The 22081-nt window shown below is 41.5% G+C and overlaps 2 protein-coding genes across 4 annotated transcripts; one reads left to right on the top strand and one right to left on the bottom strand.

Moving 5' to 3' along the window:
• Positions 1-634: 634 nt before the first annotated feature.
• Positions 635-9415, top strand: LOC144044800 (very-long-chain enoyl-CoA reductase-like). Of its 2 annotated transcripts, none has more exons than XM_077559425.1 (11): positions 635-1334; positions 2152-2203; positions 2274-2318; positions 2387-2490; positions 4566-4681; positions 4777-4882; positions 5082-5154; positions 5237-5280; positions 5374-5431; positions 5495-5583; positions 6739-9415. In XM_077559425.1, the coding sequence occupies exons 1-11, from the start codon at positions 1167-1169 to the stop codon at positions 6910-6912; spliced, it is 1029 nt and encodes a 342-aa protein (XP_077415551.1). In that variant the 5' UTR covers positions 635-1166; the 3' UTR covers positions 6913-9415. The 2 variants fall into 2 exon arrangements, with proteins under 2 accessions (XP_077415551.1, XP_077415552.1); XM_077559426.1 differs by having other exon boundaries at positions 4999-5154; positions 6739-6877.
• Positions 8712-18750, bottom strand: samd1a (sterile alpha motif domain containing 1a). 2 transcript variants are annotated; one of them, XM_077559423.1, is made up of 7 exons: positions 16806-18748; positions 13197-13557; positions 12345-12499; positions 12194-12251; positions 11139-11217; positions 10947-11061; positions 8712-9475 (listed from the first exon to the last, which is right to left on the bottom strand). In XM_077559423.1, the coding sequence occupies exons 1-7, from the start codon at positions 17187-17189 to the stop codon at positions 9329-9331; spliced, it is 1299 nt and encodes a 432-aa protein (XP_077415549.1). In that variant the 5' UTR covers positions 17190-18748; the 3' UTR covers positions 8712-9328. The 2 variants fall into 2 exon arrangements, with proteins under 2 accessions (XP_077415549.1, XP_077415550.1); XM_077559424.1 differs by having other exon boundaries at positions 9466-9614; positions 16806-18750.
• Positions 18751-22081: the final 3331 nt, after the last annotated feature.

The raw sequence follows: 22081 nt of genomic DNA, 5'->3' as shown, positions 1-22081 counted from the left end.
TAGTTAGATTTTTACATACTCATAATACTGTATGTTTATTCTTTTTGACCACTGCCTTACTTGCCCCTAAGTAGCTAGGCAATATGTATTGAAGATTAACACACACACACAGTATTTAATACATTTTTGGGAACGAAAAAAAAAAGAGGAAGAAGAAACGAGAAAAACAGTCTGATACAGTTTATGAGAAGAGTTTACAGACATCAATTTTGGGGGACACAGCCCACGTAATATAGAGAAAGAACAGGGAGAGGCTACAGCAATAGGAAGTCAGTTACAAAGTTAGAAATTGCATCTATAAGATTATGAAACGAGGTACTTTATAAAGATTAATTTTGCAATTTAATTAATATCCTGTATTGAATATAATATGTGATTTGGGAACACCAAAAAGACTATTGTGATACGCCGTTTACATTCTTTTAACATCTACTGGACATTTTGGAGTCTGACTTGTCCCTAATGTGAAATCACCACGGCGGGTTTGCATAGAGGACATTATTAATGGGACTTTGCAGGTCAGAAGTAGGAAAGAATAGGTACACAGGTGGTCCAGAGGTCAGGGGCGGGTGTAAGAAAGTGTGTTGTGTGTGAGGGGGCGGGGGGGGGGGGGATCGTATGTGTGTGTGTTGGCATGTCGAGGGTCTTCATCACATTATATTGGACTTGAAAGCAGGCCTGCTCTCGAGCCAGAATCAGAGCAGACAGAAGCAGTGTCTTCTAAAGTAGTAGACAGTTGACCTGCGTCCAAGGACCACTCGTTGGAATTTGTCACTGGCTCGACTGTGAACTGAATGCGTCGTCCCAAGGTTACGGCCGAGCTGCTGTGTGAAGAGCAAATCAGGCGGCTTATATTTAGCCTCACAAATGGCGCTCTGTGGATTATGTCTTGTGGCTCTCCGATTTCGTCTTCAGTGCCTCTGCTGAGCATGACGGGAGGTTGTGGTCCGAGCTATTCAGGTGAGGCTCAGTGTCCTGTTCTTCCGCACCGGTTCATCTTCCGGGCATTTTTTCGCTCCCCCCCTCGGCATACAAACCCGAAGGATATTTGGGGTTCGCCATCGTCTTCCTCTGGCCGGGGGTGAAAGGCTACTTACGCAGAACTCGCACCCGACCCACGGATTAATAGCACCGGAGGTTGTTCCACCCGCCGACTCTTGGTAATTATGGATGTCCTCGCCTTAGAGGCAAAAAATGTAAATGGTTCAGAGCCTGAGAAGAAGTCTTCATCCAGACCCAGACCCAAACCACCCAAAAAGGCCAAAAGGATTGTATACTTTGAGGTGGAGATTTTGGATGTGAAGACTAAGGAGAAACTGCTCCTGCTGGACAAGGTAAATAGCCTAACCACGTTTGTCATTTTATTTTAGGATTATGAAAAACTTTTAAATCGTTGCATTGTGACCGCAGATGTTTGAAGTCCTTGACCTCACACAACTAAGACAGCTATAGAATGGGAAGCATGCTACAGATTTTATGGTTCTCTTTGGCACCTCCCAGGAAGGCTTTCATGTTTGTGTTTAGTATGTCGTCTTGGAAAAACTGCAACGTGCTAAATGTGACATCATAGCAGCAGTACCGTAAGTTAAAGAAGTCCACGAGTTGAAAGAAAAAAAGACACTAATGAGGACTGTAAGGCTGGTTAATACACCACACTTTATAAGACATGTCTAGCTACTAGGGCTGGAGTCTAGACAAAGACCTTGAGGATCTGAGATTAAATCAAGACCAAGATTTTAAGTAGCCAAGACAAAGTCAACTCAAGACGAAGACTTTGAGGAGATGAGATGAAGTCAGAAGCAAGATTTAAAAGAGCCCAGACTGTGTGAAGACCAAGACTTTTAGGGTCTGAGTCTGAATCAAGACTAATACTGCAAGGGATAAGGCCAAGTCAAAAAGACTTTAGGGCTTCACACAGTCAAGGCCAAGAATTTGACTTCCGGGCCCCGGGCAAATAGCCAAAGATTTTAGATCATGTAAACTTGAATTCACACCAAATCAAGAGGTGAGACCAAGCCAAGACCAAAGACTGAATGCTTGAGACTAAGTCAAGACCAAAACGACAAGGAGCTGAGACTATACTGCTACCGCGTTAATACAGTACTGTTATTAACACCAACATTTAACATTTTGTTTGTATTGTGGTTTCAGGTGGAGCCAACTGCCACTGTTTTGGATATTAAGGCTTTGTTTCACAAATCATGTACGTATTTTTGAAAAGAAAAGAAAAATACATTTTAATGTTTCACTACAGTGGTGTCCCATTTTGACAGATCCAAAGTGGTACCCGGCCAGACAATCTCTGCGCTTGGATCCAAGTAGGCGCATCCGCTCATGTTATGATAGTTGGGAGGTCATCTTGATCATGATGGGTTTTGTTTCTCAGAAACAAAGTGTCTCAGGGACGAGGAAGTCCTCCAAACACTTCCTGTGGGAACCACAGCCAGCTTCTACTTCAGTGACCTTGGACCGCAACTTACATGGGGGACTGTGAGTTCCTTCTTGCGAATTATTTATTTTTTGTATGTAAATCATATTGATTCTGAGCTGCTCATGATGATCCATGCGGTACAGCTGTTATATTGTGTTGAGTGAGATTTTCTATAATTGCGTGGTGATAGTGGTGGTGCTAAGAGATGGATTAAGTTGGGTAAATCCCCTCTGAAGGCCCGGGTACCAAATAAACAGGCCGCCACTGTAGATACCGGAACATCAAATCCAAGGAGTTACTCTGTCTCCCCACTCAGCAGCTTCCTCGAGCACACACACGTACGCACAGTGTGACACCTAAAAGGCCGTTTGCGGTCGTTTGTTTTCCTCATGCCTCCCGCAGCGTCTATCTATCTCGGGACATCTAATCTCTTGGCCCCATTTCTCTCCAAGGTGTTTATCCCTCCACCCAGGGCTCTTGTCTCCCTCACTGTGCCACGTTGTTGCCCACCATGTTGCCCCCGGGTTTGCTCGCTCTCCTTACACCCCGATAAGCACTATTCTAGTGCAAGAGTTTGACAGATGTCAGCAATGTTGGCAGTAGCTGAGGTTTAGACCAAGGGAAAACTAAGACTTCGAGGGGTTGAGACCATCTTAAACAAGACTGGACAGCAGTGGTCAGGTCAAGACCAATATTTTAACAAAATTAAGTGGAAGACTTTAGACCAAGTCTTTGAGGAGACAAGACCAAACCAAAACCAAGACATTGAGACCAAGTCAATAACATGATTTTTAAGGAGTTGAGATCAAGTCAAGAACAAGACTTTAACCCAAGTCAAGACTTGACAAGACTTTTAACCAAGTCAAAGCAAGGTCCCGACCAAGATTTTTAGGAGACAATACCAAATCAAAACCAAGACGTTGAGGAACTAATACGGTACCAAGTCAAGACTAAAACCTTAAGGAGCCAAGACCAACAAGAACAAGACTTTGAGGGGTTGATACCATCTCAAACTAAGTCAAGACCACGACTCTGAGTGCACATCCAATTCAAGACCAGTAATTTTAGGAGTTAAAAACAAGTAAAAACCAAGACTTTGAGGAGACATGACCAAGTCGAGATTAAGAATCAGACTTTAAGGAGTTCAGATGAAGTGGAGACCACGACTTTAAGAAGTTCAAACCAATTCTAGATCAAGATTTTAGAGTAGGGGAAGACCATGGCTTTGAGGAGAAAGTGAAGCCCAAGACTTGAGGGAGTTCAGACTCAAGACGAAGACCAACCAAACCAAACTCATCCAAAAACCAACTTAAGGTGACAAGACCAAGTTCACAACAAAATTAAAGATGTTTAGACCAACTCTAGACCAAGAGTTTATACGCGGTGACTGCCAAGACTTTGATATAAATTAGGACCAAGACTTTAAAGAAATGAGACCAAGACCAACATTTTAAGGCTATATCAGTATCATCACTTTGAGATAAGAATAAATCAAGACTAAAACTTAAAGTTACCAAGACCCGGTTTTTGTGACAGGGACTTGGAACTCATGCACATTTTTTTGGCAACACCATACCTGACAGGTGGATGACTCGTTAGAACGTTTGCCTCGCAGTGCTGAGGACGCAATATCGAGTCCGGGCTTCAGCCTTCCTGGGTGGAATTTGCATGTTCTCCTCATGCTTGTATAGGTTTTCTCCGGGTACTCTGGTCTCCTCCCACATTCCAGAGACATGCATGGCAGGTTCATTGAGCGCTCTGAATAGTCCCTAGGTGTGAGTGTGGATGTTTGTTTTTTTCTTTTTCTGTGTGCCCTGCGATTGGCTGGCAACCAGTTCAGGGTGTACCCCGCCTACTGCCCGAAGTCAGCTGGGATAGGCTCCAGCACCCCCTCGACCCTTTGTGAGGAATAAGTCGTTAAGAAAATGGATGGATGGTTGGATGTACCTGGCATGTCACAGTGCTGGCCTAGATTGGAGCATTTATTGGAATTTTACATTTCTCCTCTCCTGTTAGAAAACAGCAAGTCGTACAAATATACTCAAATGCTGAACTGTTGCACAAGCATTTTGTGGCCTTTGTCTGTGAAAGCTGCTACACAGTATCCATCAATTTGGCTCTGCTTGCCTTACAGGTATTCCTTGCAGAGTGTGTGGGTCCGCTGGTTATCTATTTAATGTTCTATTTCCGCCTCCCCTTCATCTACGCTCCAAAATACGACTTCACCGCCAGCAAGAACTGGGTCGTACAGTCAGTGCCAGTTTAATAATTACTGTTTGTTGTCTATCAATTTATAATCAATGCATTTTAAAAGTGAAAAAAAATGTCAAACTTTTTTTGCGCAGTTCTGCTTGCATCTGTCATTCTTTACATTACATCAAGAAGATTCTGGAGACGTTGTTTGTTCACCGTATCTCACACGGGACCATGCCGCTACGGAACATTTTTAAGGTGACACCGCTACACTTTGACTTGCAGTCCTTCTACTACACAAGTGTGCCCTAAATTAAAGTACATCAGAAATTTGATGACAACAATATTACAAACAAATTCCTCCCAAATTGTAGGCACACTGCGATGTCTATTTGAAATGGATTAATTGTTCTAAAAGAGAAAAGACCACATTTGAATGTCAACGACTGAATTGCAGAATTGTGGGTTTTACTGGTGCGCCGCAGCCTGGATGGCTTATTACATCAACCACCCGCTCTACACGCCACCATGTAAGCGCCGCCCTCACGTAGGCTCACTCATGTTTGTTCGTTTATTAGTTCACTTTGCAGCCCATCTTTTTTTTTTTTTTAGTTTACGGGCAGCAACAGGAGAATGTCGGACTTTATGTTTTCTTGGTAGGTTTAACGCAAACATTTATGGTGTATATCAAACAACGCACTTATGCTTTATCATTTATTATATATATATATTTTTTTGTATCCACGCAGTTTTGCCAAGTCGGGAATTTCTCCATCCACATCACGCTTCGTAACCTTAAACAGCCAGGTATGCCAACAGTCTTAAAGTATATTTCTGTAAAAGTTGAAAATATGTTTTCTCTCATCTCAGGTTCAAAAGTCAAAAAGATTCCTTACCCGACGAAGAATCCCTTCACGTGGGTTTTTTGTCTGGTGTCCTGCCCAAACTACACATATGAGGTAAGAACCAACAAAAGACGAACTCTTGAAATTGATACCAAAACAATTCACATTTACTTTTTAAATTCATGGAAATTAATCATGAACACTAATAGGAAATTCAAGCAGTAAAAATAATTAGTGCCAGTGAAAATAAATTATTTAACAAGACCCCAAGATACTTGAACTCCTCCACTTGGGGCAGGATCTCCTCCCCGACCCAAAGAGGGCACTCCACCCTTTTCCGACTGAGGACGATGGTCTCGGATTTGGAGGTGCTGATTTTCATCCCAACCGCTTCACATTCAGCTGCAAACCGGTCCAGTGAATGTTGGAGATCACGGCTTGAAGAAGCCAACAGCACCACATCATCTGCAAAAAGCAGAGATGCAATGTTGAGGCCACCAAACCGGACCCCCTCAACTCTTCGGCGTCAAAATTCTGTCCGTAAAAGTTATGAACAGAATCAGTGACAAAGTGCAACAAATTTGACTTATTGCCGGCAATGCGGACCAAACTCGGTTGTACAGGGACGGAACAGCCCGTATCAGGGAGCTCGGTACCCCGTACTCACGAAGCACCCCCCACAGGACTCCCCAAGGGACACAGTCAAACGGAGTCCCACAGGCCAAAAAAGCCCGATAGGACTCCTTCTTCAGCTTGACGGCATCCCCCCAACGCTCGCCTTCAAGCCCCGCCTCCAGGATGCCTTGAATTGAATGGACAAATTATTTCATACAGTCAAGGGTTCAAGGATTGCCACCATGACAGATACCAACCATCTTACGGCCACAGCTTCGATCACTGCCTCAACAATGGAGGCGCGGAACATGGTCCACTCGGACTCAATGTCCCCCGCATCCCCCGGGGACAAGGGAGAAGTTCTGCCAGAGGTGGGTGTTGAAACTCTTTTCTGCCAGATGTTCCCAGCAGACCCTCACAATACGTTTGGGTCTGCCAGGTTGGACCAGCATCTTACTCCGCCATCAGAGCTGTGCCCGGCCCGGGCCCCATGGGTATAGGCCCGGTCACCAAACGCTCGCCTTCGAGCCCCGCCTTCAGGATGCCTTGAATTGAAGAGACAAATTCGTTTATACAGTCAAGTGGTGGCTTCTAATGTATTGTAGGAAAAATGTTGCATAAAAACTTAACCTAAATGTGTGTGTGTGTGTTTAGGTAGGCTCGTGGCTGGGCTTCAGCGTGATGACGCAGTGCCTGCCCGTGGCTCTTTTCACGCTGGCCGCCTTTGTGCAGATGAGCGTATGGGCCCGAGGCAAACATCGTGCCTACTTGAAGGAGTTCAAGGACTATCCCACCCTGCGCTCCCCCATCCTGCCGTTCATCCTTTAGTACGCCGATGTAGGGCTGGGTATTGCCAACAACCTCACCATACGATACGTATCGCGATATATATGTATCCCAATACGTGGTCTTCAAGGCGAAACGTATCCCGATATTTGACATGCATTTTTATTATTACAATCCTAAATGATATGTTTTATTATGCTGGATGGCAAACATGTTTTTGTTAGCAGCTCTTCTGGTTTACCACCAAGCGGCATGCCTGGTCTAAATGTGTGCGCACTGCAGAGCAAAGAAGCGAGGCAAACCTTTTTCAGGGGCCATTTCTGTTCATGTCCTCCTAAGACCGCATGAAATGTATGGGGGGAAATTATTCATCAAGTGGTTATTGTTACTCATTAACTCATTCACTGCCATGAATTCATTTAGACTATTTCTATTATTTTATCCCCCCCTCACACTTTTGTTAACAAGAGTATGAAAACCTAGATTTTTTTTTTTGACATTTAGAACAGATATAAAATTTGTGATTATTCGTGAGTTAATTAGTGAAGTCATGCGATTAAATACAATTACAAATTTTAATCGCCTGATGCCCCTAATTTTTTAATAATCTTTTTTTTTAATCATGTCAGACGATAACATTTTTTTATTGTAATTAATCGCATGACTTCACTAGTTAACTCACGATTAATCACAAATTTTACATCTGTTCTAAATGTACAATATAAAAAATGAAAGTTTTTCATACTCTTAAAAGTGGAAAAAAATTTAAACTAATAGAAATAGTTCAAATGAATTTTTGACGTCTATAACCGTCAATGGCAGTGAATGAGTTAAGGATGAACAATTTAGAAAAATAATGCAATTGCAATTTGTTTGCCCTCCCTCAATAATATGATTATGATTTAGTAAGATTTTTTATTTTATTTTTAAACCTGTTGGCTATTATAATTAACAATATCAGACTTATTATACATAAGTGTTTTGATCGTATAGGTAGATTTACACAAAAATAAAAGCAAATTATAACAATAATGCCAACAAATCTGTAGCTTCATTGCGTCAACTTTTCATGTTTGGATGTAAACATGTAGACTGCACTGCTTAGGCACTGAACATATCTAGACGCTATATAATTAAATAAAATTTAAGGGGAAGAAAAATCAAATTGGGGCCTTTGCGAGTTGAAAATTGCATTCTACTACATTATGGTAATTTGAATCTGATTACTTGTTCAGCACTATTAGACATTACAAGCATTGTGTCTTTTTTTTCTTTTAAGTTCTATCTGTTTTGACATTTGCATGGCAAAATGTGTACTGTAAATGCCTCAAGGTCACTGGATGGACCGTCACCATTTGGAGTGAGCAACTTTTGGCTGCTTTATAGTCTTAATTCAGGAAGATTTTGTTTTCATTATTTTTGCTACTTTGCTTGGTTCTGAAAGGTTGACTACAACTGTTGTCAGGGGTTTCATACAGGAAATACTCCTACACTGACATTATATGGTAAAGTGACTTTTTGATTGCTTGTGATGCAAATAGTTGAGCGAAATTAAGCAAGCAAGTCAATGTTTTGTTGCTGGTCTATTCATGAAAATGTATCAATGATTGAGAATTGTCTGACTAATGTTCACAATTACAGTGAACTCCTGCATACTTGTGCTTCAGCATTTGCCAACTTGCTTATTCACCGATTTTATATTTATTTTTTGGGGGTGGCTGTTGAAGAAACCTCATGAAGGTGGTTTGTTTGTGTTGAGTAATTGAACTACCAGTACGTGTAACATGGGTTCATGATTTATCTTCCATGTCATTTTTCCACACAAAATTTAAACCAATAGGTCAAACAGGTGTCAACTTTATTTGTGACTTTTGTCGGAAGCATGGACTGATTGATTAAAAAAAAAAAAAAACCTACTACACCCAATGGAATGTTACACACTTCAAATGGATGATTTGTATCACAACAGACAACTAACACAGAAAATATTGCATGTGGTCCACCATGTTGGCCTTAAAAGCTCAATATTGCCCGTTTGTGTTTTTCTTATCGACCACGTGTGTTGCTGCTCCCAACGCAAACCAATGATGTACATAACGAGATGAAATGAAGACGGATCGTCACGTGTTAGCAGCTACGCCAGGAACTGGATGTACGTACGTGTCACACACGCGGGTTTTGTTTGACCTGCAAGAACTTTGGTGGGAGCAAAGAGGCGGAAGAGGGTGCGTCGCAGTTGGGAAGTCCACAGGAAGTGCACATGTGGCTTTTCTTAAAGGGCCACTGCTCCTTTTGCACGTGGGAAATGAGGATCATGAGAGGTAGGATGATTGTTTTGTCACTGGTCCTTTCCTTCTTCCACGTGTCTTCTCCACGCATGGAGAGGTTATATGCCAGGATCCTAGTGGAAGAGTTTTTTAAATTATTTTTTTTATCCCCTCAAAGTCTGTGCAATCCATCAAAGGTCGTCGCATTCCAGGAAGTGGCTCCTCTGCAGCACCTTGATGTGGCGCTCGTAGATTTTGAGCGCGGGGCCCAGTCGGATGGACAGGCCGGTCAGCACGTCGCTGCGCTGCATGAGCAGCAGCGACTTGCCGTCGATCTCCTGTGGGCGGACACACGAGACGGGACGCATGAAGCTGCTCGTGTGAAAAGACATCGAGGCAGCTATTGCCTCACTGAGCAACCAGCCCACAATGTGCCTGGAATTATCCCCAAGAGGATCGCTCCATTAGGGGACAGGCCTTTCAAAACGGGAAGATTTATATCATTGGTTAATTATTTACGATGAAATTTGATATTGTTCAACAATGCACTGTTTTTGCAATTACAATATATATATTTTATTTTATAAAAAACAGAGTTTTATTATTGGAAAATATCAATAGTGAAAATATAAAAACACTCATTTCATATTAATTTTCAATTTAAATCAATTCCTATTTATAATCTAGAAATTTGATTTTAAAAATAAAATTTTATACTCAACCTTTAAAATGATACTATTATGATATATGAATAATGAAATAAGATTTAATATTGTTAAATCATTTTTTAAATTCCAAAACCATTTATAACATTTTTTTAACTACATTTAATAGTATAAACAATGTTTTATTATTACAAACTTATGAGGAAAAAATAAAAAATCATTACATTTTAATAAAAACAAAACAAAATCCAATATTAATACATTTAAAATATTTCTAATTAACTAATGCATGGAGATTCCAAAAGTGGTTCAACATTATATTTTTAAATTAGATATATATTTGTATTTTTCCAAAATTTTAATTAAATTAAAATAATTTTGTACAATTATAATATTTACAATTGGTCATTTATGCATAATTCTTAATAAAGAATAAATAGTCGAATTTAACATTTTTTTTAATCAATATTTTTTATTCCAAAATAATTTATATTAAAATTTTAGAAAAATAATTATATTTAATGTTAGCAAAAAATAATAATATTACAAAAAAAATTTTTTACTTTAAAATAAAGAATAAAGAAATAAAACTCTAAATTGTTTTTGTTTGGTTTTCAACAGATTTTATTTCCTAAATTCACATTGTGTACAGCAGTGAGCTTTATTTTGTTATCTAGAAGTAAAGCTAAATTAATGTAATGCTGTAATCTAAATGTATCAAATAAAATGTATTTAAACCAATTAAAAATGATTCTCTTATTTGCGCGATGTTGAGGTACAATTTTTTTTTTTTTACAAAAACCCTTAACTCTTTTCAATGTAACTTTTTTTCTTCTAAACTAATTAAAAGTGAAACAAGACCAAAACACTCCGCAAACTGTGATGCACTACTGCTTATTTTGAGCCTTGTACTGTTATGAACATACACTATCAAAATACTTACTGTATTTATTCATAATTTAACCATTTTTGTTAGCCTGTCTGATGTTTTGCATCCTAAATTAGTATTAAAACTAGCAAACTTTTATGATGTTTGATTGAACATTTGTTGTTGACATGTATCCCCCCATCAATACCACCACAACAAACGGGGGTTCGCCTAGCTCCAAAATAGCCACGGGGACGCACGGGAACGAGTACCCACCTGCGCCTTGAAGGCCATCGCCTGCTCTGGAAAGCCAGCATCAGCAAAGTAACTAACCACGTCGGCTACCGTCCACTGCAGCAAGTTGTGACTCATCTTCTCCTTCTTCACCGAGCTGCGACCACACAAGGAAGACATAGCGTTTGTTTCTACGTATTTTGAGAAGGGTTGTAGGGTTGCCGTTTGGCTTACATATCGTCGCCGCCATTCACGTGAATTCTCTCAGCTTGCGTAATGGAGGCGAGCATGTCCGCGTTCTTCTTTGGAGTGCCTGTTGGTAAAACATAGGACTGGGCAATTAATTGTGATTGTGATTTTGGCTTTGCACCATCATAATAAATTAACAATGGAAGAAAAAGGATGAATGTGCCCAACGCCCTGGTGAGTGCATGCAAGTTCCTTCGTTGTGAATGCCCCCCGAATGCACCATGTAACACATGCTCATCTGCCTTCCCGGAGCGTGCTTTAAGCTGTTGACATCCTAGTTGGAGTTCATTAAACTGAATTTACTCAACTAAAAACACAACAAGAATTACACACATTGTATATTTAATCACAAGGAATAGTTTTAGGTAGGCCTAAATAGTTGAAAGCTAACACACACACCGGCTAGCAAAAATTCGCAACAATTAACAATACTCCCATATTGTCTTGTTTCTGTATATTACTTATTTTATTCTTAGTATATCTTCTTCCTAATAGTGAAAAATTAGTTATATCAATAAAGGCTAAATATTGTTCTTCTACTCTTTTTACCGTCATCATGAAAGTACTGTATTTCTTCATGTGTGTAACACACTGCCCCCAAGAGGCCAAAGCAGGTATTTATTCTTACATATTGTTTTTATTGCTATTATTTTGGGACAATGGATGGATGGATTATTATTTTACATGTTACTAATTTATTTTCTGGTTGTTCTTTGAAGTTGTTTTAGTAGTTGAATTTTTTTTAAATATTTTGTAATAAATGAATAATCGGGTATACTCTTTGTAATTCCAATCAGTCAAAGTAATATTTATTATTATATTTTCCAAAATTGCCTAGCACTAATAAAGCATGAAAACAAAACATGCTAGGTTTATTGAAAACAAGTGTGAATGTGCATGGTTGTTTGTTTGTGTGTGTAGTGAAGGACGGTTGCTCGATGATGCGGTCGTCTGGGTCATGTGCTTTGAGGTATCACGCTCGGAAATTTGTAACGCACAAAACCATTTTCATGCATAATCATGACTTTTGCGAAACTCACAGTTGTCTGGCGATGACAGAGTCTGCACTCTGACCTGGGACGCGTCGCCGCTCCTCTCCTGAGGGACGGAAAAATAGAATTTGGACAGAGTCAAGTTAGGACGAGCAGGAAACAGGAAATGAACAGCAGAAACAGGGGCTGTGCACTTTACCAATTGCACGGCGTAGTCGGGTACCAGCTGGTCCAAGAGAGGGCTGCTGTCCTCCATCTTGTCCTCCATCTTGTCCTCCAACTTGCTCTCCTCCTTCACGCTGTCCTTAGGAGCGCTCGGGCAGACGAGTGCGGGGTGGATTGTCACTGGACAGGCTAATAACAGAGGCGGGAGTAGATCACATATGTGCAGTCACCACTTTGTCCATATACAGCGATGCCTTGAGATACGCGTGACTCCACTCACAAGTTTTTGAGACACAAGCCGTTGCTTGACCGATTTTATGCTTTGATTTGTGAGCGCAGACTTAACATACAAGCACTGCATGCTGGCATTCAACTCAACTCGATACATTTTACGATAAGCAGCAGTTTGGCAACAATTCATCATTAAAAAAAAAGTTGACTGTCAAACTGATTACTATTCCAAACTCAACAAGACCCGAACAATATCTTCTTTCTCCTCCGTGTAGAACAACCAACATGAGTGCTGTACTGACGACCTCAAAAAGGAGTTCGGACACTGTTATGAATCCCACTCTAGGTAGCACACACAAGAGGATGTGTCTGTCTTATACTGCCCCCAGGTGGCCAAGGCGGGCACACCAGAAGGACCAGCAATCAACTGATGCAGTGCGACAAAAACAATTTTATTATTTTTACTATGTTTCGTGAAGCACAATAATATGGAGTGCCTCGTTAAAATATACATTAGAACAACTTTTGTTGTTTTGGGGTAAAGGGGGGGGGCGCTGGTATGGATGAATGGCATTTCCATTCATTTCAAAGGGAAAAGATGAATTGAGTGTTTGGAGTTGTATCCGCGTCAAACAAGTTGATGTTGTCGTGTTACCTTTGTCTATGTGCATTCCCTGCTCATGGCGCTTCACCGGGCAGCCAGCGACACCGTTGGCCCAGTCGTGGTGTGCGAGAGTCCTGGGGCTGGAAGGGGGCAGGGAGCTGGGCCTGGAGGGGGCCAATTGGAAGGAGATGACACAGTCCAGACCGGGGCTGGGGCCGGGACCAAGGCTAGGACCAAGACCGGGCCGAGCATGAGAGGGCGAACAGGGGGCGGATGCCGCTCGCAATACCACTGGCGTAGCCATGCACGCGGGGCCGGGGGTTGGGGAGGGCCCGTCCTGGCCGTCTCGGCTCTCGTCGCCCCCCTCCTCATCCATGTTGCTGTCTGTGTCCATTGCCATGGACGTGTCGGCCTGGAAGAGTTAGCGGTGTATACATTAAAACCACTTCATAAATTCTCAAGGGACTGCATTCTCTAGTTATTCTCATATTATTCATGCAAAGCTGGTCTGGTTATTCTGTGACACATATACAGTAAACTCCCCTACATCGCAGGTTCTGGGTTCTCCTTTTTGTTTATAGCAGTTTAGACCTTTTTTGTTCTGCCTCCTTTTTATTTTGGGTTTACTTCCACAGTCGGACAGTAGATGGTGGCACACTATTATTTTGACACTAAATTTGAAGAAAGAAGAGTGAAAACAGGAAGTATTTCAAGCTTAGCCTAATTTTTGCTAAAAATATTCAGTGGGAAATCCTGTTTTGTATGCCTCCAGAAAGCGATGGCGGTTTATTGTATGAGGCATACCTTTGGCCATGATTATTGATGTGTATTGTGAAAAAGTTGCCTGTTGTGTTTACAGTAAATTAATTCTGTATTTCCAAAGAGGGATGTGTACACGGCACAATATTTTTTGTGTTATCCATGCTTTTTCTCTCTCTCTCCCTCCCTCCCTCCTAAAAGTGTGTCTAAAGACTTAAACAAGTGCCTGGATGGATGGATTTATCTCATTTATTGTTGACTGGTCTGATACGTAACTTCCTGTAATAGCATCTTCAGCATTTTGTCTTCACAATAATTGTGTTACGTGGCCCTGAAATGACCTTTAGAGTCAATTCACATTGGTCTCTTTGTAGTTTGCTACTAAAAGTTGCTGAAATTCTTGATACCAGTTTTTCCCTGCTAGGCTATGTCGCACTTTTTACTACGCATAGATTATGTAGCTCTTCCTCATGATTTTGTAAAAAGTTAGAATTCTGTTGGTTTTTGTGCTTGCTTGTCTTTCACTTGCAAGGTTTGCATTCTGTCATTTACCAGTCTCCCAGACTTACAATTTTCTGGCCAAACTTCTTATGTGTCATTAAATATTGAATTTGTTATGCAAGAAGATAAAAGTAATCATTGTACATGGAATCTAATAATAGCTGTTGATATGATGTGTACACATTTAATTTCTTTATTTTGCAATTCAACACAGGAATGATTCTTTAGGGTTCTTTTGTCTTTAAGTTGTATTTTTTTTTACACAGCAAATCAAAGTTAGTATTTTTGAATGTGTGTCATATACAAAACAAGCATATTGCTGGCGTCGGCCGGGAACCTTGCACCTCCAAAATTTCAGTTGATCCCAAAGAATGGCATTTTGTTCATCCATTAACATTGCATCATCAAAGACAACAAGCCATTTGCAAAACTTTAGACGAGTCAATCATTTGTTTAAAGAAAAAATAGCTATTACAATTACAATTAGCAATGATAATAATAAATGTTACTAAACATGAGTTGCTCTTCTGCACGTTTATTCGTGTAAAAGTAGCTGACAGAAGACAATGAAAACATGTAGTAATTAATTTTTAGTCTCTGTCACTTCCCATCTCCAAAACACTGACATAATTGAGTGGCGATTCCTGGTTGAACTAACTGTGCACGTCCTAAAAGAAAAGTCTGCTCGTTCCCAGTTCTTTCGACCCAAACGGATTGTTGACACGACTGCAGGGGGCTGGCTGGCTGAGCGCGTCTGAAAAATGCTCGTGCACATGTCGCAATTTGACCTCCTTGGTGGTAAATCATTAGCTGTGAACTTTGAAGAAAGAGGGGGGAAACCTCGTCGAGCTGGAGGGACGTTTCTTTTCCGACCGGACGGTACGTGAGCGAGCTGAGCTGCTGCGTGTCGTGGAGCGCGCAATCCTCCTCCTCCTGCTCGCCGCATTTCGCACAACTTTCGCTACCGCCCTTGAAAAAGCACCAACCCAGAATCTTGTGCCATTACAAACACACGCCGATGTGATCTTTGTCGGTGGATACATTTATTGTTAATCGGTATATGACAAGGGACAACCCGTGAGGGCCGATGGGAGGTGGTTTCTGTTGTTTTGCTTAAATTTCCTCCGAGGTGCGCATGCAATTTAACGTCTCGCCATTGTGCGTGCGTGCGTGCGTGGAGGGAGGGAGGGAGGGCGTTTTGAAGGAAGGTGGGGGCAAAAAAAAGAGAGAGAGCGGAAAAGAAAAAACCCTAAAGCATGCGCAAGCAGCTCTGTTTTGAATTTGGACGAGTCCGTTATCGAACGCGTCCCGTTTTCACCACATCGCGGGGGTCCACAGCACATGCGTTTTGCCGTCGTCTTTCTTTCTTTTTTTTTTCTTTAACGCGACGTGATCGCGGCTTAACCCACATCGGCCGGACGGCCACATCCATCCAGCCGAGCAAGCAAGCTTGTTGTCGCTTCCGATTACCAACCATTTTTATCTGGAACTGCTGCACTTTAATAAAATCTCGTGAAAGTTACGTAAAACAGAACAATTCTTTTTTGACAGTCTGATAATGGATGCAGGAGGTCGACTTCACGCGTCGCCCAGTCACGCGTACGTCGACTAAAAAAAAAAACGAGTGACGTATATGGCACTTCCACGGCACCAGTATACCCACAGGATAAGTCGTTGAAATGTGACTTATTATAAAGTAAAGGCACGTTTGGAAGTAAGGGGGAGATTTGCAGTCTCGTCATGGGTAAAACGTGTCTTTAAAAAACACATGACGCTCTTAAAAAAAACATACAATGTCCTCGCGTCTACTGTATTTTTGCACTTTTTTTATGGCGGAGTCCGGTTATTAGCATTATACGAACACAAACACGTATCCCAGTTTATGTCAAAATAAAAGCCAATCTGATGAGTTTCAACAAAATTGTTTAATTGTGAAACTACACTTCCGGGTTTGACTCGCCTATCTACGACGAGCTTGACCGACGCCCCAACATAAGCTCCAAGAACGCCGAGTTTTGGCCACGTTTCGAGCTCAAACGCTGCCTCCGTCGAAAAGCACACGCTTTAAACAACTCGTAAGTGTGTTTGACTGGCTTTTACGCACCAACGAGTGGGAAATACACGTTACTGTGCTCGCACGCGCACCTTCTTCTCCCTCCCTCCTTTCTGCCCTCCGCGGTAGCGCTCAACCGCCGCTCCCCGTTTGCGGCATTCCTTTTCTGGGTACACTAGCAAACCACTCCCCTCTCAAGACACATTAATTAAATACGCTTTGAGATAATTAGAAATAATTGTTTTTTTTTTAAGATGCTGTGTTTTTTTCTTCACCCCACCTGTGAACGAAATACTTAATTGAAAAATAAAGAAATAAAAAATAAACAAGAAAGAAACGTTACTTACCTCGTCGTCGTCGTCCGGGTCCGCGGGGCCCAGCGCGCTGTCCCCGTTGCTCAAGTCCGAGTGATTGGCGTCATTCACGGCCGCCGCAGACGTCGCCGTCGCCACAGTCGCCGCCGCAGAAGACGCCGTCACGGGGTCGTCCTTTTTGCGGCACCTCCGCTGAACCTTGGCGGCGTTCCGGTACGAAATGGAGCCCTTGTAGTTGACTTTGAGCACCGTCTGCTCGCGTATGAGCTTCTCCAGCTCGCCGCACGTTTGGTCGGGCTCGCACCCGTGGCGTCGCCGGACCATTCTGCAGATTCGCTCCAAGTCCGGTCGGGCTTTTCGCGACCGCAGGGAGTCGATAGTGTCCAGTATCCACTCGCGGTACTTGGCGTCGGACATTTTCCTCCTCTTTATGTGTTATTATTTTTGAGGGGGAGATGGGGAGGGGGGGGGGAATGTCTTCTCTCTGTAGTGCGTTAGTTGCAGCGTCGGAGAAGCGGAAACCTTCGCCCGTACGGTTGCCTGCGTCTGGCTCGTGCGCTTAAGGTGGACCTGCGGAGTTGCAAGCCAAAAGTTTCGCCCTCCCTTTCGCTCGATCTCTGTGTGTAGGGTGGAGTTTATAGCGGTGCGCGACTTAAAAGTGAGGGCACGTTTAGCAAGTAAGAAAGTAAGAGGGGGCCAGGGTTGTAATCTCGTCAGACTAAAACGTGTTTTAAATGACACATGACGCTCGGAGACGGTCGACAATGTTTCAGTTGTGGTGTTTAAAAAAAAAAAATTAATCCACTGGTTGTGAAGCGTTAAGTAACACAAACCCGTAGTTCCGGGAGGTCGTATCAGAATGACATAAACAACTCAGACTTTGAAATCCAAATAAACTATTGTGAAGTAAAATGCGGTCTATTTCCGGCTTCCTCCTCACAATACGTTGTCCCTGAGTCTAGCTGGTGCGTTTAAGGTGGACTGACCAAATGATACACTAAAAGTTTTGCTAGCCTGGTTTTCACTGTTGAAGAGGCCCGCACCAATGCGTGAGCACCGTGACTAAAACAATGTGACAGCACGTTGGAAGCAGGAGACCATTGATTTAATCTCGTTAGATTAATCGTGTGTTAAATAACATGTCACGACGAACACAGCTCTAACGACGCTACATTTACAAAATGATACTTGATACTTCCACTACCTCATACTCCCTCGTTGAAAAGCTAAAGTGAGATAATTGCCTATTTCCGGCACGCCGTGTTAAAATAAAAGATAGGAGGATGTGATCGCGTTAAAATGTCTTCGATTGTGAAATGAAAGGCAGCCTACTTCCGGCTTCGACATGGCAGCTGCGTCTGGCTCGTTTTATCCTCTCGCGTTTTCTCTGTCTCTTGGTCTTAAAATTGCTGTTTGTTATCTCGTCAAGGTAAAACGTGTCATAATTAACATATGACGCTCGAAGACAAACGGTACAACAACGTCCTCGCGTCTTCCATTCTATTTTACGGCGTTTTTAAACGACTTTATGGTCCTCGTTGCCATGGCTAGGTGTACATAGACGCGCTTCCGGCACGTCGTGTCAAAAATAAAAGCTAAAAAGATGAGTTTGCATTGGAACGACGTTAATTGTGGAATGACACGCCAAGGCCTACTTCCGTGTTTCGCACGCTACCTTGACTGTTGCCCCAGCGTCAGATTCGCGCTACGCGACAGGCTCGCGCGCTTAAGGTGGACCGGACGAGTTGCAGCCCAAAGTTTCAGCCCTTCTTCCCGTTGGCTCTCCGGGCCGGCGCGTGCACACGGCCGACAAGGGGTCCAAAGGCGCCCGCAAAGGAGAGGGGGCGTCAAAGCAGCGATTTCAGTGTTTCATTAGTTCTTGCGGTTGGTTGCCATCGATGTAAAACAAACAAAAAAGAGACAATTTAAAACAAAACACACATAAACACGGGGCGGGTCTATCTCATGCAATGTTGCACATCGGACAACTAGAGGTTGGGGGGTGGAGCATCAACCTAGAGCAAAAACTCATAGCAGTGGCTTGACAAACTATTTCTTGAGGATAGAGTGGGTGTGAGGGCTGTCTCTTAATCTGCATGCAACCGATTTTTTTTTTTTTGAAGGGTCGATAGGTTTAGGGGTCAAGTAAATACACAGCAAAAATAATTTGCTGTGAAACAAGCATTTAACGTCAAAAGTGCATATTGCAAACAAGCCACAAGAAAGTCAAATAACTTGTAAAATACCTAATTTTGCATTTTTTTTTTTTAATTGGGGGAGCAGGCAAGGGGTCTGAAACATACAGTCCCCTCCAAAAGTATTGGAATGGCAAAGTCAATTACTTTTTTTTAATTTATTTTTATACTGAAGACATTTAGGTTTCAAACCAAAAGATGATTATGAGACCAAATTTAATAGAATTACATCTTTTATTCCATTGTATTTGTGTTAACCAATACAGGACAGATCACTTTTTGTTTGGACCCGCCCACTTTTCAAGTGAGCAAAAGTATTGGAACACGTGACTGATAGGTGTTTCTAGTTGCTCAGGTGTTGCCTTTTAGATTGAGTGATTAAAAATTACATCAAGTTTCACCCGTGAAAACGGCATTTGCTTTTGAACAAACATGAAGACCTGTCTATACGAAAAAAGCAAAACAATTTTGAATCAGGGAGTAGAGGGAAAATCGATCAGAGCAATTGCACAAACATTGAGCATAGCAAATACAACAATTTGTAATGTCCTGGAAAAGAAAGTGCTGGCGTACTTGGAAACAGAAATCTTGCAAGAGCAGTGAAGATACACACACACAGACAACAGTCAACTTCCACAGGACATGGGTGAAGGTATCACAATCTATTGTTCGAAGAAGACTTTGATAGGAGAAATATACAGGCCATACCACAAGATGCAAATCACTCATCAGGTCTTAGATCAGGGGTGTCAAACATACAGCCCGCAAATGGGGTTTAATCCGGCCCGCGAGATGATTTTGGAAAGTGAAAAAAAAAAGAAAAAGTCAGACCAAATAACCTGCCCAAAAATAATAATAGTTATTTCACAAGCAGCCCACAGATGAGCAACGCAACATGTACACGGAATCATACTGGATGTCATTGTATTATATTAAGTTTACATTTATGGTTTGTTTAAAACATATATTTTTTTTTAAATCATAGACAGACATTAACGTGTTAAATATGACACAAATTCAATTACTGGGAGCACAAATACATATGACAAGGATTAACACCCTTATAACTTCATTAACTGCCCCACACAATGCAAAACAGGTCGATTTAACACATCCGGAAGTCATCCAGGCAAAGTGTCGCTGCGTTCCATTTGCATTCGTGTTATTTTTTGGAACAATAAGATTACAGTTGAGCTCCGTAATTTAGGGCTGGCCCACAAATAACGAAAATCTGCGTATAATTGACGGAAATGTTTTTGAAGTTATATACCTTTTTTTTTTACCGATTCGGCCCACTTGGTAATATATTTTCCTCCATGCGGCCCCTGAGCTAATATGAGTTTGACACCCCAGGTCTAAGTCAATCACCAGAGCTCACATTTGATCTGACTGAAGGGAGAATGCCCCGTAACAAATAAGAAATGAAACAGGCTACGGAAAAGGCCCGGAGAACGTGGACATGTTCAAAATTTCCTCGTGACAAGAAAAATCATTAAAACCATTTGCAAACACCTGGCGAACATTTAGCAACTAACATTTGCAACTTGGAACAAACCCTGACGAATAACTAACATTTACAACCTTTGCAAATACAACCGTTGGCCCCTCAGTGGGATGCGGCCTTCAGGGTTATCCACCAAATATGAAATGTTATTCATGTCGTCCGTTCCAATAGTTTTACTCACTTGAAATGTGGGTGGCTTCAAACAACAAAGTGCTCTGTCCCCAGTTCTTTAACACATCTAAATGATGACCATAAAATAAAAGCTGAAATTCCGAACCTGTGTCTCGTATTGGACTTTTGATCCGAGACACTGATGTCAGTATACAACAAAAACAAGGGAATTGACGTTGCCATTCAAATACTTTTTGAGGAGACGGTCAAATTTTGTGCATGGCGTTGCAAATAATAACTGCTCACTCATTTTCCAAAACAAAAGCATGATGCCTATTTTACATTTTTGTCTGGGAGATTTGGGGCTCAATCTTGTGGGATAACAGCATGTTTAAATCAACATCTGTGTGTAAACTTACCCGTAACTGTATACTGTATTTCAAGATGGATTCTGATGAATTGAAACTTCATTTGAAGCTTGTTGTGCTCCATTTGTAGCCTTTTGAATCCTTACAGAAAAGATTTGACCTGGCCATTTGCAGCAGCTATGGTAGCCTACTATCCAGGACATTTACAGATAGATGTACTCAAATGGTGGCTGGCTTAAAATGTACACAGAAGGCGGACAGATTTGAAGTAAAACTTTATTGGAATGATACAGTTTGCAAAATATGTTATGTATATATATTTTTTTGTATTTTTTTCTTAATCATATTCACTGTGTTCTAAGGGTATCTGTCAAGTTCTCCAGAAGGTAATATAGTTAAGACTGTAAAGGCATTATAATATACAGTATTGTCCCCCTCAGCCCCCCCCCCCCACCCCAAAAAGAAGGTACATTAGACTACAGAATCACTGTACCCAGGTCATAAGAGAAGAAAAAAAAATGATTAGACGTTCTAGTTTCACCATTAAATCTTTAGATTATTATTTTTTTGAAAATACAATTAGAAAATCTGAACCTAAAACATCTCGAATGTAAAAAGTGTTACGTTTGAACATGGAAACAGGATGTTAATTCGAAGGCAAACGACAAGCGAAAAGTATTATGTTCACTTATTATTTAGTGTTCATCTGATATACAATAATAATATAGCAATGATAACAATAGAGGCATGTGGCACGCAACAATGTCAAAGCATCAACCCAGAAGATGGACTCTTGCCTTTTAGTCTTAACATAACCATATTACATGTGCTCTATTCAACACGGTACACACAGTGTCTTCACGAGTGGGACCCCCAAAGTCCAAATGAGGGGCACCAGTGACAAAAAGAAAGAAAGAAAGAGCATCACGACAATGACAAAGTTGGAAATAAAACTCAATGCAGCTAAGTAAGGCGTCTGCTCAGCACAATATCATCAGCCTAATCACATACTTGCCTAAATCACTTTTGAACTACTGTCACAGTATTAATAAAAAAAAAAATGCTAAAAACGTTTTTGTTTTTCTTCTTTGTGTAGATTCTTGGTCATCCTTGTCAGGATAATTTGCAGGT

Source organism: Vanacampus margaritifer, chromosome 2 (genome assembly GCF_051991255.1).
Source record: "Vanacampus margaritifer isolate UIUO_Vmar chromosome 2, RoL_Vmar_1.0, whole genome shotgun sequence".
NCBI classification, from domain to species: Eukaryota; Metazoa; Chordata; class Actinopteri; order Syngnathiformes; family Syngnathidae; genus Vanacampus; species Vanacampus margaritifer.
The sequence above is the reverse complement of the archived record's forward strand: the minus strand, read 5'-3'. Positions and strand labels throughout refer to the sequence as shown.

Coding starts and splice junctions, on each gene's coding strand:
- LOC144044800 (XM_077559425.1), top strand. CDS start 1,167: ATGGATGTCCTCGCCTTAGAGGCAAAAAATGTAAATGGTTCAGAGCCT. Junction 2,204..2,273: donor GGCTTTGTTTCACAAATCAT/GTACGTATTTTT, acceptor CCATTTTGACAG/ATCCAAAGTGGTACCCGGCC. Junction 5,281..5,373: donor TCGGACTTTATGTTTTCTTG/GTAGGTTTAACG, acceptor GTATCCACGCAG/TTTTGCCAAGTCGGGAATTT.
- samd1a (XM_077559423.1), bottom strand. CDS start 17,189: ATGTCCGACGCCAAGTACCGCGAGTGGATACTGGACACTATCGACTCC. Junction 13,558..16,805: donor ACCCGGACGACGACGACGAG/GTAAGTAACGTT, acceptor TAACTCTTCCAG/GCCGACACGTCCATGGCAAT. Junction 11,218..12,193: donor TCTGTCATCGCCAGACAACT/GTGAGTTTCGCA, acceptor TTTTACCAACAG/GCACTCCAAAGAAGAACGCG.